Here is an 18,152-nt window from a genome sequence, read left to right as displayed (position 1 = left end):
GATATGAAATTATTCCTGGTATTAGAGAATTCAAGCTCCTATGTCTCATAAACATGATGTTCACTGATATTGTTGAACTTGGGAACTGAAACTGTCATTCTTAGACGATTTTGATTGTGCCTATCCTCAATTAAATATGGTTTGATCATATATGTTCAATATGATTTTTCCAGCTTCCTTAGTTCATGAATCACATATCATTGCAAGAAATCTGAATTATAGATCTGCTTTAAAATCAACAAACAGGTACTTAATTTCACATTCACTCATACCTCACTTGATTGTTCCCTTTTATGGAAGATCAAAATCAACCAAATATGCATGTATCGCATTGGATAAAAATTTTCAGGAATATACAAATTTTTGGGAAATCTTTCCATGTGCCCTGAATTAGTATTTGTTGCTCTCCCCCTTTATGGCCCGTTGTATCTTGACATGATTTAAATCTAAAACCGTTGTTGTATTTAGTCCCTTGGCCAACAACTGGTGAATTGTTTCTATAATATCATTTTTTCTATAATATCATCGCTTGGTTATCCCTTTGGCGAAAAATGTAGGGATCTAAGGTTAGCCAGGATATCATTGGAAATTAAGTACATGTTTGTTGAGTTTTTCCTACGCCATCATTAGCCAAGATATCATCGCTTTGCGATTCGCAAACCAATGATTGCAATTATGACTAATGAATCATTTTTGTGCAGATGTGACGTGGATGAATAAAAAAAGATGCCCATTTTTTGCAATAAATGTGCATGTTGACGATGCAAAAATGACAAAATTGCACTTTCATTTTTTTCTCTTTTGATCCTACGCAGGGCGACGGGGCACCACGTGTACATGTGGCCCAGGCGTGTACACGTGGCATGCTCATATCCTATGCTGAAGAAATAAAAAGTGAGAGAGAGAGAGAGAAAGAGAGGCGACATGGCGTGTCCTTTCATTTCTTTTTTGCCCTTTTACAAGTACATGTGGACTCCGAAAAGTGCATGCACGGAAGGCGAGGAGACGTGGAATACTATGCGACTTTACATTTAAACGGAAACAGAAAATGAGGATGTTGACAAGGAGAGAAAAAAAATCAAGGTCTAGGATTGGCTCAACTTCAAACGGCCATGACTTTTGATCTACAATTCTGATTAGCTGAAACTTTCAGCATTGCTTCGTCTTCGCTTCCTCTTTCCATCTATACCTTCTGATTTATAAATAGAGGCCTAGATCATTGTAAAATTTATCTTGACATTGCTTTGTACTTGTGTGGGCATATTGAAAGATAGTGAGTTTTGAGATCCATCAAGTGTGTTCTTGGTGTGTTGGGTGTGTGGTAAGAAGCACTAGAGAAGACGGAGAACTTACTGGCACTCGTAAATCACCGTGATCCTAGCGGGACATAAGGATCTAAGGTAAGTGTCTTTGCCTTGCATTGTTTACCTTTTTGACATCATAATTCGCTTAATTATTGTTCTTCATCATATCTTCACTCATAATTTACTCCTTTATATTATCTTATCTCGTCTCTCTATCCTCTCCATCACACCATTCCACATTCAGCCACTATGATTGATCACACTCTCTACCATCTTCGTATTCTTCATATTTACTTACTCATGATTAAAATTAACATATAACTTACATCATTTTACATGATATCACGAGCTCATATTCTCTACTCTTGTCTTCAACTCCTCTCGTTAATCATCACTATCATAAGAAATTATCACAATATGATTAATTCCTTAATCATGGTTCCCTATGGAGATGACCTGTACTCATTGCTAACTAAGTATTCTTAAGTACGGTTAAATATATTTTTATTGAATAATCTCAATTACCAACGACTAATTAAACCCCTAAATTTGAGATTATCAATTGGCGATGTCTCAATTCCCATCAGCAATGGTAAAATCATCAATACTCCCCATGATACCCCACTTGTTGGAATATCAGTCCCCATGACTCCCCATGCCATGCCAACTTCAGGTTGATTTACAATTCACTTATTAAATACTTTATCCCTGGGGATTCAACCTTATTTGTGATTTTCTCATAGGAAAGTTATAAATATTTATGTATCAATCAAAGGCCTTGAACGATGTAAAGGAACCCTAATTTATTATTTATCAACTAGCGTTATTTTGAGGTAGCAGTTTTCATTGAGTCAGTGAATTATATTTATTTATTGAATCACATATCTTTTTGAATGCTTGATAAGGCACAAGGCCTTAAAGGGTAATCATCACTTTTAAAGTACTAGCGACGGGCCCTTTAAAATTTTCGTGTTAAGTACGAGGTGAAACAATTTATATGATTTGAATGATGCTAAAGTGGAAGTAAAAATTGAAAAATGGCCCACAAAGGAGATAGAACTCTTCCTCAACAGGACCAAAAGATGACCATGCTTGAATTAGACGAGATTTAGCACTGTATGTTTTGCTTTGGCAATTTGGAACTTGGTGTTCTTGCTCTTGGTTGTCATTGCTTTTTGTGATTCGGGACTTGACAATGTGTCTCCTTCTGGGTGTTGAAGAAATGAGTGCTGGGATGAACAAAGCTATGAAATCTTTCACTTTGGGTAGTAAAAAGGAAACAAGACACCCATAGATTTCTTCCTAATGATAGAAAAAAGATTGTTCCTGAAAGATCCTACTGAAAGGAAGTTATTGATTTGAAGATTCAAACAAATGGTTTGATATGATTTGTTTCTTTCAACGATTCTTGAATTAAGCTTTTGTTATCATATTTCATTTCCGTATTGACTTACTATAACTGCACAGGTAAATCAAGATTTTTTTGCATTCAGTTCCAAAAAGGTTCTTCTACAAGGAATTCTTATCTGCAACAGTATATCTTCAAAATTTTGAAATATTTTTTTCATAAATCATCTTGAATTTATTTAATCCGTATATACATTTCTTATATTCAAATATGTAGATTGTTTTCTTTCATTAGATAAAAACTTAAGACTCATAATTTATTATAACAATTTCAAAATCTGAGCAGCGATAACATTTCAAGAATTTAAATTAATTATTTTCTTAAAATCAGTCTATTTTGAATCAATTCAGGTGAGTTTTTTGTCATTCAAAAACTGATAATAAATATCAAATTTTTGTGTTCCCTCATGATACATTAACGATCATTATGTTTATAATTTAAATAACATACTATTAGACATACAAACATATGAACTTTTTAAATCTGAATTTCTTACTTGAGTTTTTTAATAACTGTCATGCAATTTTTTAGAAATCTTTGAAATTTTTTATTAGATTTTGTGTACAAAAACACTGAATTCTTTTCACAAGTTTTTTCTGCATTATCGAAGTTGAAATTCATTTTCTAATAACTTCTTTGGAGGAAACTCCGACTTAATTTTTCTTCATTGTCAAATTTGATACTCGTTTCTAAGAATTTTTCTACAAAAAACTCTGAATTTATTTACTAATTTCTGTAAATTCTAGAAGTTGAACTTTGTTTCTGCAATTGCATCTAGAGTAACGAACCTCACCACATTACATGATTCTTTAATATTTCCAAAACTTTTGACAGCAAAAAATATAAAATATTCTGGAACCTTCTATAGCACTACACACGAAAATTAGTTGTGATATTTTTTATAAGAACAATTTTAATATATATGGAAGCCTATATTTTGTGAGCTCAAATTTCGAAAAAAAAATTATTCAATTATTTTCTGAACTTAAGGAGAAAATCAAAGTGAACTACAGCTAAAAACTGTTGTGGTGATTTTTCCAGCTTGAGACACTGCAATTGGAGGAGCTATCTCGGGAAGTATCAACGGAGGATTGGAGACGCATACTAGGAGCGGAGAAGTTAGTGGTACAAGTGAACATGAGTCAATGAGAAGAGTTGAAGACGTACCAGTTCTAGAAAAACCTAAAATGGCGTTTTAAAATGATAGTTCAAGATTTTTTGTAATATAAAATTTATTTTAATTTTAATTTTTTCATTTTATAGAATTTTTTAAATAATATATATTTAATTTTAAATATTTGTAGTCATCGATAATATTTAATTATACGGATTGGTAATAATTAATAATAAATTTTCATTGTATTTATAACTGAGTAATATTTCTCTATATATTTATTAAGCTATTAAATGTGTAAATATATAGGCATCCCAAAATAAAATCAGGTATACATATTATAAAAAATAGGGTAGAAGTATTACACTCATATCCATTTGTCCATAGATGAAAATTTTTCATGATTGAAATTATATTTTCCTATGTTATTTTACATCATAATCATACTATAAACTGATTACTCTTTATCCATATTTAGTTATGTTCGAACATTGTCATGAAAGAATGGGGAAATGCTTAATTTTCATGGTTTTATTAGTCAGTCCAAAATATTACTCTAATTGGACCAATAACACGCCAGTAACAAAGGGTATAAATAATCTCCATGATGTGATATTTTTTATTTCTAGGCCAAATCAAAGATTTTATAGTCTTCAACTTTCCACAAGACTTCAAGAATCCCAATATAATTGTTTCAGACCCTTTGTCCAGTTTTCAATCAGAAGTGCAGTCTTTTATCTTAGTTATTACTGAACATAATTCTAAATTTTAATTTCAATCATGAGACACCCGGAATAGAAAAATATGACCCTCAACATGGATTTCACATCCAATAAAGTGTGTCATAGAATAGTGGTCAGAAATCTTCACCCAAAAAGATTGCCCCAAAATTTTCAATAAAAATTGCATTAGACTTTATATTCATACATTCCTTCATCCTATAACATTTTTATGTTTTAAATGGATTCTAAAATTTTATTTACTAACAAAGTCAGTATAAGGTATATAATTTTTTTTTAAAAAAAGCTCACAAATTACCTTGGATGTTAGAGTTGTGAATGAATTGATCCAAAAAATATTTTCTATAGTGTTACTTTCTGTTTTTTGGTTTCTCATATTATTTTGGGAACTGTAGTTTGAAAATATATCTTCTGGGTACCGTTTCCTTGAGTATACTGTTATCGTGATATAATTTTCCATAAAATAAAAATCTGATGTTTGGAAAATCCCCAACAAGCATCTATATGCTTTAAGAATGTCTTTTGAAAGGTTTTGAACATTTCATAGTTTCCTGTAAATCCACTTTTGCCTGATCTCTGAGAAAGAGCTAAATGTTACAAGTAATTGTTTTATAAAGTTTGAATAGACCATTGTTTAAACATCTCTAACATGGTATTACTGCAAAATATTTTTTTCTTTGTTCTGACATATTGCTCATGCACCAGTTTCTTAAATTAATAATGTACTGATGTTAGTTGCTACTATATCTGTTTTTCTAATCTTAGTGATGGAAGTGAATAAAGTCAATTTTGATGACATTCAATATAAATAAAATTCCTGTTGATCAACAAAATCAGTGTATTCGTCTAGGTTGATTCATTGGAAAGTCTTCTTCCACTAGATGAAATATTGAAGACTACATATTGAAATGTTTCATCTTAAATATTTTTGTAATTGTGTTATTGATTTAGCATCTTGCTCTATAGATAACCTTGAACTTTTGATAGAGACACTTATTGATCGTAAATAATATTCATCGAAGAATCAGTAATTCCTCTTTTACACAATAAAGAGTATTTTTTCATTTCAAAACTCAATAAACAAGCAAATTCTCAAAAGAGATTACTCTTAACACATCATGTTCTTCTTCCAGTTATTAATCACTAACAATAAATCTCACCTAAAATCATGGGCTCTACAAAGCATATTTATTTACTTCACAATTTTAAAAAAATGCAAATAAGCGGAATTCTTTTGGTTTATTTATTTACACCAACGGTAAAGAAAACCTATAAATAAAGACATAAACCCCTACGGCCCTACCAGTGAGAGGTTCTTCGTCGTCTTCCTCCGGAGCAAAGATAGGGTTAGGGTTTGAGAGGTTCTTCGTCGTTTTCTTCGGGAGCGAAGTTAGGGTTAGGGTTTGAGAGGTTCTTCGCCGTCTTCCAACGAGCGAAGTTAGGGTTAGGGTTAGGGACTGAGAGGTTCATCGTCGTCCTCCTCCGGAGCGAAGTTAGGGTTAGGATTTGGGAAGCGCGAGGAAGGAGAGATGAGGCTGCTGACGCACAACATGCTCGCGTGCAACGTGAAGGGCGTCGTCAATGGCTACCCGCTGAGGCTGGAGGCAGAGATCGTGGCCGAGCGAGCGGCGGATTTCCAAGCGGACTTTCTACGGCACATCTTCGGTCGGATCGATTGGAAGGCGCTGGTTTCGGCGGCTCGATCGCTTCCTGAAGAGCACAGAGTGGTTGATCTACCGGAGGAGGCCGATCCGAGCATGCTTGATTCGGAGGAGTTTCTACGCCGATTTCATCGCGCTCTTCTCGAGATCCATGTCGAGAAGGGCGCTCTCGTTTGCCCCGAGTCCGGTCGCCGGTTCCCGATCGACAAGGGGATTCCGAACATGCTTCTCAACGAGGACGAGATCTGACGGGTTTGCGTTGGTGATCGTCTGATTGACTGTTCATTTATGGGGAAGATAATGAAAGGTGAGAATTCCCTCGTTTTTGGGATGTGATTTTCGTTTTTTCGCCTGGCGGCGATTTCTGAATCGGTTAATTATATACAGTTTAATCGGAGTTTGGTGAATTGATGGTTGACCAGGTTCGATCTGTATGCTTAACAAGTTTTATGTACAGTTTATCGTTTTTTTTTCTGGCGAGGATTCCTGGATTGGCTAATTATGTACTGTTTAATCGGAATTTGGTGAATTTGTCTGACTAGGTCTCAGAAAGATCTCTGGGGAACAATTTTTTAGCGCTTTTTAAGTCGGACTTTGAGGTCTGATCATTTTTTTTCCTGGCGAGGATTCCTGAAGTGGCTAATTATATTCAGCGTAATCGAAATTTGGTGAATTTGTCTGACTAGGTTTGATCTGAAGAATCTCTGAAGAAAAAAATTTCAGCGCTTTTTAGTTCTCCAGCTTTTCATCGTTGAGCAAACTGAAAGGTTGATTCGTCGATGAAAGAAAGAGTTGTGATTAAGTTTCTTTTATAAATAATATGTAATTCTGGACTTATTGCCCATCTTTAGTCCAATTAACCATTTCTCCCATTTCGGAATTATGATTTTGTTATCTTAATGTGATACTACGACAATCGATTGATTAAAAATCTTATATATTTCGTCCTCGGAGGAACACATTGCCTGACTTTTTTCGTCGTATATTTTTTGTTTCCATTTTTTATGCCTCTGAATCCGATGAAAATTAGTTTAAATGCGAGTTCATGGTCAAAAAACAATAACTTGAAACCTAAAAAATATTAATTAAAAAACATTGAACTAGGTGCGCTTTGCTAATGAAATCAAAACTCGTAAGGGTGGGTAAATATTAAATCAAAAAGACATTGGTTTAACCAGTTGTCTGGTTAAACCAATCCTGATAAAAGTAGTTGCCAAAATGTGTATCACTAATGAAATAAGCTGATTTGCTCAGATGAACTAATCATTTTTAGAACATCGAAAATAGAAATGTTGCATATGATTAAGAATAAAAGAGAAATCACTTTTTTTAATATTAAGTTGGTGTCATGTAATTTCTTACAGATTGGTAAGGGGGCTGACAAAAATTAAAAATCAAGGCAGAAAGATACTAACATCAGCATATCTTTACACAAACATAGGTGCTCCCGAGTCAGTTAGAATGGGTATGTTAAAACTGTATTAATAGTACTAATAATTAATAAACCCAATATGTGTTAAAACAACAAAATAGTATTAATAATTAATAAACCGAAAAAGTGTCATGTAAAAATACTTATTTTAATATCATTTTTGGATAATTTCATGTGTATTTTCTCCAATTTTACAAGTATTGCATTTCATGCACTAAATAGAGCAAATGTTAAAAAAATGTTTTCATGTCATTTTTTATAAATGTTTAACATACACAATAATTTCTTAACAAAAATATGTTTAACACATTTTTAATTTTCTAATGCTCTATTTAGTATGTATATATGTTATTTCAGCAAAGAAAACGAAATTGGAGAAATAAAGAGAATAAAGAAATAAAGAAAATTAACGAAGAAAAAAGAAATATATATGTATAAGGGTTTTTATGGGCCGGCTAAGGAGCCAACAAGGTGCATAGCGCCCAAGCCAGCCACACAGCAGGCGAGCGAATAGGGCACTCAAGCCCCCCACGGCTGGCAAGGGGCAGCAAACCCGACAGGCAAGCCCTAGCCGGCCACATACGTTTAAAGGGAGACCCACTCAAGCCCAAAGAGGAGAACTATGCCCACGGTACAGAGGAGATTCTCCGTTTCAATTTCATTATATGATTTCTGCCAAAATTTATATAGTGATTCATCTTTTAGAAATCTTCCATATGGGATTTAAATCCCATATATATTTTAGAATCATCCGGCAGGTCGACGGGCCGCGGTCCTTTTAGCTTTAGGAAGACTTAATGAATGGGCTTTAAGCCAACTTGGCCAAAGCGCATATCGTTTCCTGCCATTTTAAAGAGCCGAATATAATCTCGTCCGCCCGATCTGCTTTAAGAAGATCGGACAAATGAGATCTAACCGTCTTTATTAACTTGTTTTATTTTCTTTTTCAAGATGTGATTGGTCCCGAGAGGCTGACGCGGATCGCAGGCACCTTGGCGGGTGAATCAGACGAAGATGAAGGCTGACGTGGTGGCTGACGGGGCGTGACATTCTCCCTTCTTTCTTTCAAAGAAGAAGAAGATTTCGATGCAGTTTCTTTTTTTTTCACTCAATAACTTTTTCTTCATTCGCTGTGACTTCTTATGTTCAAAATAACATAACATTCTTATGATGAATCTGAATCTTCATTTCTTGCTTGCGCCTAAGTTGATGAATCATTGCTCCCGCTCCTTGCACCTTACTTTCTTTTGTTCTGATAAATCAGAACCGCAGCCCTTCCAGAAGCCAGTGAATGAACTTCAAGAACCGAAGAGACCGGTTCCTTTGTGTTTGGCTATGTATTATGTATTTGGATGTGCATAAAAAAGAGACATCTCTTGACGGGGAAGAAGCAGCAGCGGCACGTCACAAACTAGCAACCAACTGAGCTCCCTAGATGTTGCCTAGTTTGTGGGCGAGGAGGAATTTGAACCCCCGACACCGTGGTTCATAGCCACATGCTATAATCCTCGGAGCTACAGGCCCCACCTCGTCTCCACTGGATCTGTTCCCATGAGTCCCCTTTTAGCTCCTCTTTCCTTGGGTTAAGAAGATGTGAAAGCACTTTTATCTCTATAAGAAAAATGCGCTCCGAGGTGTGAAGTGAGAGAGAATAGATGTCATAATTGGGGTTTTTAATAATTATCATTTATATATATATATGAAAGACCTACTCCAATGCCTTGCAAATAGGGGCTCGCAGTGTGCCCTCATCAGGCCGATCTCCTAATGTCTAAGCGGTTGCAAGAGCAAATGGCAGAATTGCTAAAATGCAAGAAAGCATCCACTTGACTTCAGGAGCGGAGAAGCGACGGCGCGAAGCGAAGAAGTCAATTTCTGAATTAACTTTTTGTTACAAAGTAAACATTCCATCGTGACAATGGGTTCAGGCAAGCTCGGGTGGATTCAGCTCACCTGATCCATTACTGCACAGAATTCACTGGCAACGATGCAAACCTTATCCGCTTATTCCAATGAAACCTTTCCGGGGCAGCATTAGACTGGCTTACCAACCTAACCCCCAGCCAAATACATTCTTGATGGGGCAGGAGGGGGGTACACCATAAGAGGATCCACAGCTGCAATTAAATCACAGCCGTTGGACGCTTATAGGTGCATTTCTGTCCAACTTCGCCCCTGGACAGAGGCCGTTTTTGGCCGGTGAGGGAGGACCAGTGGCTATCCAATAGCAGGGGAGGACCACCAGGATCATCCCCCTCCATCGGACGGCCTATGGGATCCCTCCCAGGCCATTAAAAGGGGCCGAAAGCCCCCAATTTGAGTATCTTTTGACAATTAAGCCTTCACCAGAAGCAGGGATCCCTCTCGGAGCTTTAAAGTAAGACAATGGCGTTGTGACAGTGCCGGTGGCTGTGGATGACTCTGGGACGCTTCAAGGAAGCACTAGGAGTACTTGATTCTATGCCAGCAGGGAAGAGAAGAGCAGGGGAAGACGCATACTGAGGCTAGGCGGCGGCCGATCTTCGATTCAGGGCAGAATCGGGTAATCTGAGCTCGTCTTTGTGGAATTTCAAGGAGTTTTATAGTTTACTTCGCCTCAAGTTGTTAATCTTTGATCTAATCCATTTCGATAAAAAATTGTCACCGCAACTTCGTTTGGGCATTTCATCGAACATCTACCAATAAAGATCCACCAATTTGATAAATATTTCGCCATTGATATAAGTTACTATCTACCAGTTTTATAAAAATTAAAAATATACACACCTATTCTACCCCGACTTGTCACGGGCATTCTGTCAAACACCTCACGGGCGTTCGACAAAACTACCCTTCTTAATTTGATTTCCTATTATAAAATCATATAAAAATATACAAAAAAAAAATAGACTTCTATCGGGTATTCTGACTAGCACCTCATGGTTGTTCGGCAGAAGTACCCTGTTATCTTCGTTTTCTAGCCTAAATAAATATATATAAACTATGTAAAAATCATATAATAGCTAATAAAACTATATAAATCGCTTATTTCAACCCTCTTTGGGGAATTTGGTCGAACACCTCTCAGGTTTTCGACTAAATGGACCCATTATTTCGTTACATCAACTATAAAAATTATATAGCAATATTAAAATCATATAAAAAACCTATAAATTAATTGTATTAATCCTATAACAATATCTTGCCTAAAATTAAAATCTATCTTATAATTAAAATCTATAGTAGTATTCTATAATTAAAATCTATCTTATAGTTATATAAATACTTCTTAATTTCTCTTACTACCTCGTCACTCATTAATATCTCCTATTCTTATACTTAGTGTATTATAATTCGCTAATTTCTAAGTCTTTCTCTATCTATCTAACTTCTTCCTCTTCTTGTTCTTACTCTTATTAAACTAGTTACTCTTATTAAATACTTATCACTATCAATCATCTTTAGCTATAATAAGTAATCTCTTAATTCTTTATTTTTCTTAGTACCTATACTATATATTTATATATATGATATTTGATGTTCTATCTTCTATACTTATCTTATTAAACTAATATTCCCTCTACTCATTATTTACTTCTCTCTTCTTATACTTATCTTATTAAACTAATATTCCCTCTACTCATTATTTACTTCTCTCTTCTTATACTTATTATTGTAGTCTTATTACTATATCTTATTAACTAACAACGCATTTATTGAATACACACTTATGTGCCAGTCCCTGTGGAGACGACCTTACTCATACTATACACCTGAGTGAGTTTCTATATTTTATCAAATTTATTTGATTGTGGGCAAGTTAAAGTTACAACAACAATTAAAAAATAATTACGCAATTTGCTTTAGTCAGTAATCAAGTACAATCTTTGACTCAAATTGTGTCATGAAGGTTTAAGATAAATAAAATTAATATAAATCGTAAAAGAAAACATCAAATGGGGCGTTCATCCAAAATGAGGTCAGCAATACATCTCTGTAAAACCAGAGCCCTGCCTACATATATCTCTCTCTAGAAATAAGCACAATGGTTAGAGCAGTTAATTTACAAAATAAAATAATATTACATATAATTAAAAGCCAAAATTAGCCAAGGGTCATCAACCTGAGAACGGAGAGAAGTTCCCTCACAGAACAGTGTCAGGATCATTCAAGCCCCCCTCCAGTAGTCCCTGAAACAATATAAGAAAAAAATAAGAACCAATTCATTTTTTAGGAAAATATAAATGGGTAGGGAAAATTACGGAATCGCCCGACTGGCTGGTCAACTCTTCTGCCACGGTCAACAGCCGGCAGTACTGGTCTCGGGCCTCAGGGTACTGGACCATGGACTTTACTCTGGCCAGGGCCTTCTCCAGCCCGGCCGTCACCTGCTTCCTTCCCTCTCTCAACACGTCGCAATCGACTCGTTCCCCGTCCATCAACATCTCCGTTGACCGGAACCCCCGTAGCCCGTTCCCCTTCCGTCGCCATCTAAGAATTACCTTCTCCACGATCCCCACCGTCCACAGGATCGCCCCCCCGGCGCGCTTCCTCACCAGATGCCCCCGCACGTGCGCCTGCCACGAGTCAACGGTCATCGCCCAAGTCAACCGTCAAACAGGTTTTGACTAAAAAGATTTTTTTTTCTTACCTGGATCTTGATAATTCTCTGGCGGGTCACCAGGAACTCTCGTCGCCCCTTCCAGCCCCGGAACTTGTTCTGGATCCTGACGGCGGCCGCCACGACAGGCTCCCCTTCCCGTTGACTGGACTTGTTTGACTTCACCGTCACAAGCGGTAGGTCGCCGTCGCGGTTCCTCCGGAAGGAGTCAACCCTGAAGACCTGGTGGATGCGGGCGGCGGCCTGCGCGGCGCGGCGGATGGCGCTGAGTCCAGCTGCCATGTTCTCGTCAACGGCACGTGTGGCAACCCTCTCGACGTCTTCGAACTCTTCCACACCGCCTGGATCCTTGAGGGTCAGAATAGAGAGATGCCTGGTCAATGCTGACTCAGCGAGGAAGCCGGCGATGCCCTTGTGGCCGCTGGCGGAGGCCAGGTCAGCAGGGGTCCTCCCACCAGGGAACTCCAGGGTGGGATCGGTCAACGCCCCCGGAGACGCGTGCAGCGAGAACAGCGCCACCACTGTCCTCTCCTCGCCGCGAGACGCGGCCCAGTGGAGCGCGGTCCAGCCACGGCTGTCGCGAAAGTCGACGCTCACCCCGGCGGAGACAATCGGCGGGATCGCCCAGTCATAACCAAGAGCCGAGGCCAGATGGATCGCGCCAAGTCCATCCTCGTCCAAGACACATGGGCCCTTTCCGTCTTCGGCAATCTTCCGGAGGAGCCAATCCCAGAGTTTCTGCTTAAGGAGTTGACTTTCCGGGTCCTCTCGGTTGACTTGCAAGAGGAAGTTGACTTTCTGAGTCTGATGGAGCTTGGCGCCGCTTAATCCGGGAGCCCGCATCTGGCCGGGCTCCATGTCAATAGATAAGAGCTTCTCCAAACGGCTGAGGAGCAGGTCGAGGGCGGAGCCACAGACGGAATCTGGAATGTTCTTGTACTCAAATTCTCGGATCTCGCTGCAAGCAAGCCGGTTGGAGCAGGTCACATAAAAGTGGACGCGACCGGGGTTGTGTGCCGGAGACAGGCACCCAAGAACGCCGTCCGATACGACGTGAGCCGGGACCTCAACTTCCCCGAACATGCATGACCAATCGCATTTCGCCACGTCAGCCTTGTTCTTCAAGAACAAGCCAGTGACAAGAACCTGGGTCGTGCACTCGAAAGTCAACTTCCGATGGAAAAAGAGGTAGAGTCAGAGAAATTTTTACCTGGGTTTGTTGGCCCGAATATGCCCATTGGGGAGAAAAATCGACGATGCTGAAGAGTTGGTCTTGGGGAGGAGACGGGCATAGCAAGAACATGTCATCACTTTCAGGTGGATTTCCAGCCTCCACTTGGAGCCAGTAATGGGCAGAGCTCATCTGGAACTGCGCGCCGTCTACTTCTTCCAGCTCCTTGCTCATCCATTTCGAGAAACTGTCACATTTTCTCAAACCGCTGTCGTTTTCTATGTCGGCAATGTCTAGTGACAGATGCTTTCGGAGGGAATGCTTACTGCTTCCCACTGGTAAGATGCAGGGGACCTGCATCATAATCGAGGCCGCTTCTGTTTTCAAAAATCTTGTCCTCTTTTCAGAGATGTAAAAAAAAAACTAAAAGAAATATGTTCCTGCTAAGAGGTTCTAGTTTGAAATAGTTTATAAAAATGAACCTGGCTGGTCACATCAACTGCGGAAGAGGCCAAGACACCATCTTTTAAATCATCAGAAAACCATGAAGATTCACATTCAAAGCTTTCTTCCACAGGACAGAGGTTGGTAGATGAATCAACTGTTGGAGAACTGGTCGTGATACGGTCTGACAAGTCAAACTCAAAGGCATTACCCCGTCCATTAAGAGCTTTAGCTGAGAGATAGTTCCACCCAGACGAGAGTTCTGGGTAACAACCTTCAGAAGAAGAAAAAAAGTTAATAAAGGATAATAATGAATGCAATATGTATAATGAACTTTGGTGGTTACCCTGGCCGGTTGAATAAGGAACCGGAAAATATGGTTTTAATTGGCTGGCATCAGCCGCCGGCTTCTCAAGCACATGAGACTCAGGGCAGGGGTGGTATCTGGAACTCGCTTGGTAGTTATCTGAAGCAACGGGTTTAGATTTAGATATACTAAAAGCGAGATTTATCCTCCTGAGAACAACACCGGGTGATTTTTCCTCTCAAATCAGTCCACAGATGTTAAATATCAAATGCAAATCCCAGGTAAATTGAGCTTATTAAAGAGGATTCTTCCACGTAGATGGGGTCGTTCTGTTCTTTTTGTGTGAATTTGTGTGAATTGTTTGTTCTGTTCGGTTATCCGAACAGAACAAAAACGAATTCGAACAGAACATCGCACAGACCCATGTGCGGTTCTTTTGTTCGCTTTGTGTGAATTTTGTTCTAGTTTTGTGCGAATGTGCGGATTTGTGCGAATGTGCGAATTTTGTTCATTTTATTAAAAAAAAGGAACATAACAAAGAACAAGGCCTTGTGTGGTTCTTTTGTGCGAATTTTTTGTACGCTTCAAACGAACGAACAGAACAACCATGTCTACTTCCACGGACAACCTTTAAGGAATAGTGAGAATTGCCAACTTATAATTTACTAAAAAATACATCAAATAATGTACCAAATAATACATAAAATAATTTATTAAAATAACAGCTGATTCAAATTACCAGGTTCCAGATTCTCAGATTCTGAAGCAGGAACACTTCCCATGCTGTCGGCATCTGTAATTTGTGAATGCAAGGGGTACGAACTGTAAAACGAGTTGGACGAAAACGGATTATCTGTTGCGGTCGTCGGTGAAGTTTCTTCAGCATCTTTCTGGCGACAAAAGCTGGTTTTTGTGTTCTGCAAGAAATTTTCATTTTATTGATGTGATAAATAAACGAATTTAACTCATTATCTTGACCTATAGCAAGAAATTCCGAGCATTATGTACATCTGAACTTAAGGAACATCATGGCATTATGGAAAACATGTCACCTGGACTTCGAGGTAGTGCACCAAAACGATGTGCGTATAATCCCTGTCACAGAAGGAGAAACGTATCAAAAAAATCAATCAGCTGCCAGAAATCAATATGCATGCAGTCCATGTTACTAGAGGAAATTTCAATTAAAAGATGGCAAATCTTAGACAACGCAAGTTCTTTTTTTATAATGTAAACCATGAAATAGTGCAAGCAGACAGAACTATCAAAGCCGACTGAACTGCTGCGTATACCCTAAGCAATCTTAAGAACGAAAGTGAATTTTCTTCGTGAACATCGAGAGGAAGATTTACAGTTATCGACATCAACATAATGTTCCAGGCGATAATAACTTCATCTTACTCTTCTAACAACCAATAGCTCCGCCTCTGGAAATTCTCTCTATCTTCACCATGAGCATAGTAGCAGTGTAGCATATCAACACTTCCCACCTGCAGAAAACAAAGAACATAAGTGAAGGCACGAATTCCGAGAAAAAATCTACCAACACAGTATTAAATTTATAATTGCCAACATATCCTTGGGACAAATGATTTGTCAATGATCTTTCTTCCATTGAGCTTACTTTTAACCTTTCATGAGCTTCTTTCACAGTCTTTCCATCCTTCTTTTTTCTCCAGTTGTGTCCGTCTCTTCTGAAATACCTCAACGCCTTCCGATCGAAGAGAAAAAGTGAGCCACCTGACCAGGTGAAGAATCTTATGGTAAGGCAATGCAACTACAGCTGAAAAAGCTGATGTGATAATAATAGACAAAAAATAAACGCATCAGATCTGAGTTGGAGAGCCTTTTATGAAAACAAACATTTTTTAAAGAAAAGAGGGAAGATCACCCCAAATCGGTGATCAACCCATTGGTATATGAGCACAAACATTACAAGGAATAGAAAGTAAACCACACCAACTACAACGGAGAAAACCAAATATTATCTTCAAATATCTCTACTACCCTGGAATGACAGCATTCAAACCCTATAAGGAATTTTTCGTTCAGGATCAAAAGAACTTGCTCATGTTCAGAGTTAGTGGAACTGATTGAAATCTAAAATGAGTAGATTACCGATTTCTCTTAGACAGAGGAAATGCTGAACCATGACAATGTTGAAGTAAATGATAAACCAACACTAACGAAGTTTGAAAAAGACTCAGAAGAAACGGTTTGGTCGTTGCTCTTTTGATTTGCCTGCTGCCTTATTATTATTATGAGGATCATTAAAAACAATTGTTACCCACATAATTGAGAAAAGACTAAGCTAGAAATGGGATTTCCATCACTCTATGATTTGAAAAAAACTAGACGCAAGCTATGTATCAGAGAAAAAAAATCGGACGCATGAAACAGAATTTCTCTTGACAGATTTTCTTGAGCAAAGGAAAGAGTACTTCATGGGCAAAGCCGGTTCGGCCTAGCTCTTTTCCCTTTGCCATTTCTCTTTCCCTTGTACCATTTATCTGTACATTCTTTCTGTTTTTCTTCCCTTGTACTTGTTCATATGTTCGGTGGATTTCTATCGGAATAATCATTTGTGAAAAATCGTCTTGACATCATTCTCATTGTTCTTGGTGTCAGAGGGTCTTATCAATATGATGAAAAATTGACCAATTAAAAATTTCGCTCATTAAAAAACAGGAATCATTTCTTTCAACAAAAAGGTAAGAACCATACTGCGAGGTCTGTTGGGTGCTTCGGGGGCAATACGAAAGCTTTTATAATTTCGAAGAATTTCAGAAATTTCAGGCGGTCGCAACCATCGTTCTTGGGCTTCAAGCAGTATCTGCTCCATATCTTCATGATCCACAAAGCAGAAAAGATTAGCTACTTTTTGAGAAAAAAAATCAAGTGAAAGCGCATTTAGAAATATTAACAACTTAATACCCAGTCGAGTCAAACATTAGCCAAGAAGAAAAGATACTCGTGAAATCAAAAGAATGAAACGTTTTTCAGATGCAAAACACAATATTATCCGCACATTAGTGCAGTAAAAATGAATTACTTTAATAGAGAACTCAAATTTCTTCATTCATCTCCCGCAGCAAGTCAAAAATAAGAAATAACACTTCCTCCTCGCCGTTGCGAGCCAAAACGTGTAATTACGGATAACTCTCTAAGGGGAAAGGATTCCAAAATGAGTTCAGCGTGCACTAAAAACAGAAGAACTAAATAGTTCCAAAAAATCCAAGATACTAGCGAGTAAGATGAAGAAACAATCAGCTCGATTGATATGCAGACAAACAGTCGTCTGGCAGATGAAGAAGCACAGCGTTGCAATTCAAGATAGAAAAAATCTATTATTCTGATAGTGTACGGGAAGACCTAGTTCCTAACCCACGGAATCGGCAAAACTATGCCGATTAACTACAAAAAACCGATTAAAAAACCTACGCAGAGAGCGCGACAGGGAGCAAGAACATCCAAACGCCAAATCAACTCCAGAGGCAAATAAATCGGGAAAAAATAGGGAATCAACTTGCCTAGCAGAGGAGCAATCTCAAACCTCCTGGCCACGGCCATCGGACCGAATCTTCGAGCGAAAACCAGGCGAACTCCCGCTTCTCCAAAGAATCATCCCATCCCAAAAGGGAAAAAGCAAGATAAACAGCACGAATCCGAAACGCGAAGAACAGATGCCGCGCGAGGATCAGCCAATCGGATTCAAATTACAAGAATAAAGATCGAAGATCGGACGCCGAATCGAATTTTCCCAGAATTTTGCGCGTTTTGATGAACAAGTGATTAACTTTTCTCTTCGCGACGAAGGAATTTAATCGGTCAAAGGGGCCCAGCGGAAATGACCATTCTACCCTTCTTTTTGAACCGCCACGCGTGGCAGTTATCCATTCGCCAACGTCATTCCCCCCCTGTCCGAGGAATTTAATTTTTGTAAATTCAGGCGTTGAGTCAACGCGGTATTT

General features: G+C 38.3%; 2 protein-coding genes across 4 annotated transcripts; one reads left to right on the top strand and one right to left on the bottom strand.

Annotated features, from left to right (window-relative positions):
• The first annotated feature begins 5,872 nt into the window (after positions 1-5,872).
• On the top strand, positions 5,873-6,701 carry LOC144701779 (multifunctional methyltransferase subunit TRM112 homolog A-like). The gene is made up of 2 exons (XM_078573537.1): positions 5,873-6,534; positions 6,615-6,701. The coding sequence occupies exon 1, from the start codon at positions 6,096-6,098 to the stop codon at positions 6,474-6,476; it is 381 nt and encodes a 126-aa protein (XP_078429663.1). The 5' UTR covers positions 5,873-6,095; the 3' UTR covers positions 6,477-6,534; positions 6,615-6,701.
• A 4,834-nt stretch (positions 6,702-11,535) lies between these two features.
• Positions 11,536-18,116, bottom strand: LOC144701776 (calmodulin-binding transcription activator 3-like). 3 transcript variants are annotated; one of them, XM_078573533.1, is made up of 12 exons: positions 17,712-18,116; positions 16,906-17,025; positions 15,806-15,921; positions 15,583-15,671; positions 15,234-15,276; positions 14,921-15,098; positions 14,221-14,340; positions 13,913-14,148; positions 13,470-13,784; positions 12,290-13,405; positions 11,901-12,215; positions 11,536-11,828 (listed from the first exon to the last, which is right to left on the bottom strand). In XM_078573533.1, exons 1-12 carry the CDS (start codon positions 17,749-17,751, stop codon positions 11,784-11,786), a joined length of 2,733 nt encoding a protein of 910 aa, XP_078429659.1. In that variant the 5' UTR covers positions 17,752-18,116; the 3' UTR covers positions 11,536-11,783. The 3 variants fall into 3 exon arrangements, with proteins under 3 accessions (XP_078429659.1, XP_078429660.1, XP_078429661.1); XM_078573534.1 differs by having other exon boundaries at positions 17,735-18,116; XM_078573535.1 differs by lacking the exons at positions 16,906-17,025; positions 17,712-18,116 and having other exon boundaries at positions 15,813-15,921.
• Positions 18,117-18,152: the final 36 nt, after the last annotated feature.

This window comes from Wolffia australiana, chromosome 4, assembly GCF_029677425.1.
Source record: "Wolffia australiana isolate 7733 chromosome 4, ASM2967742v1".
NCBI lineage: Eukaryota > Viridiplantae > Streptophyta > Magnoliopsida > Alismatales > Araceae > Wolffia > Wolffia australiana.
The sequence above is the reverse complement of the archived record's forward strand: the minus strand, read 5'-3'. Positions and strand labels throughout refer to the sequence as shown.

Excerpts from the sequence above, each read along its gene's own strand:
- LOC144701776 (XM_078573533.1), bottom strand. The coding sequence starts at position 17,751 with ATGGCCGTGGCCAGGAGGTTTGAGATTGCTCCTCTGCTAG. Across the intron at positions 15,672-15,805 it reads AAGCTCATGAAAGGTTAAAA|GTGGGAAGTGTTGATATGCT; the intron begins GTAAGCTCAATG and ends TGTTTTCTGCAG. Across the intron at positions 11,829-11,900 it reads CCAGCCAGTCGGGCGATTCC|GGACTACTGGAGGGGGGCTT; the intron begins GTAATTTTCCCT and ends ATATTGTTTCAG.
- LOC144701779 (XM_078573537.1), top strand. The coding sequence starts at position 6,096 with ATGAGGCTGCTGACGCACAACATGCTCGCGTGCAACGTGAAGGGCGTC.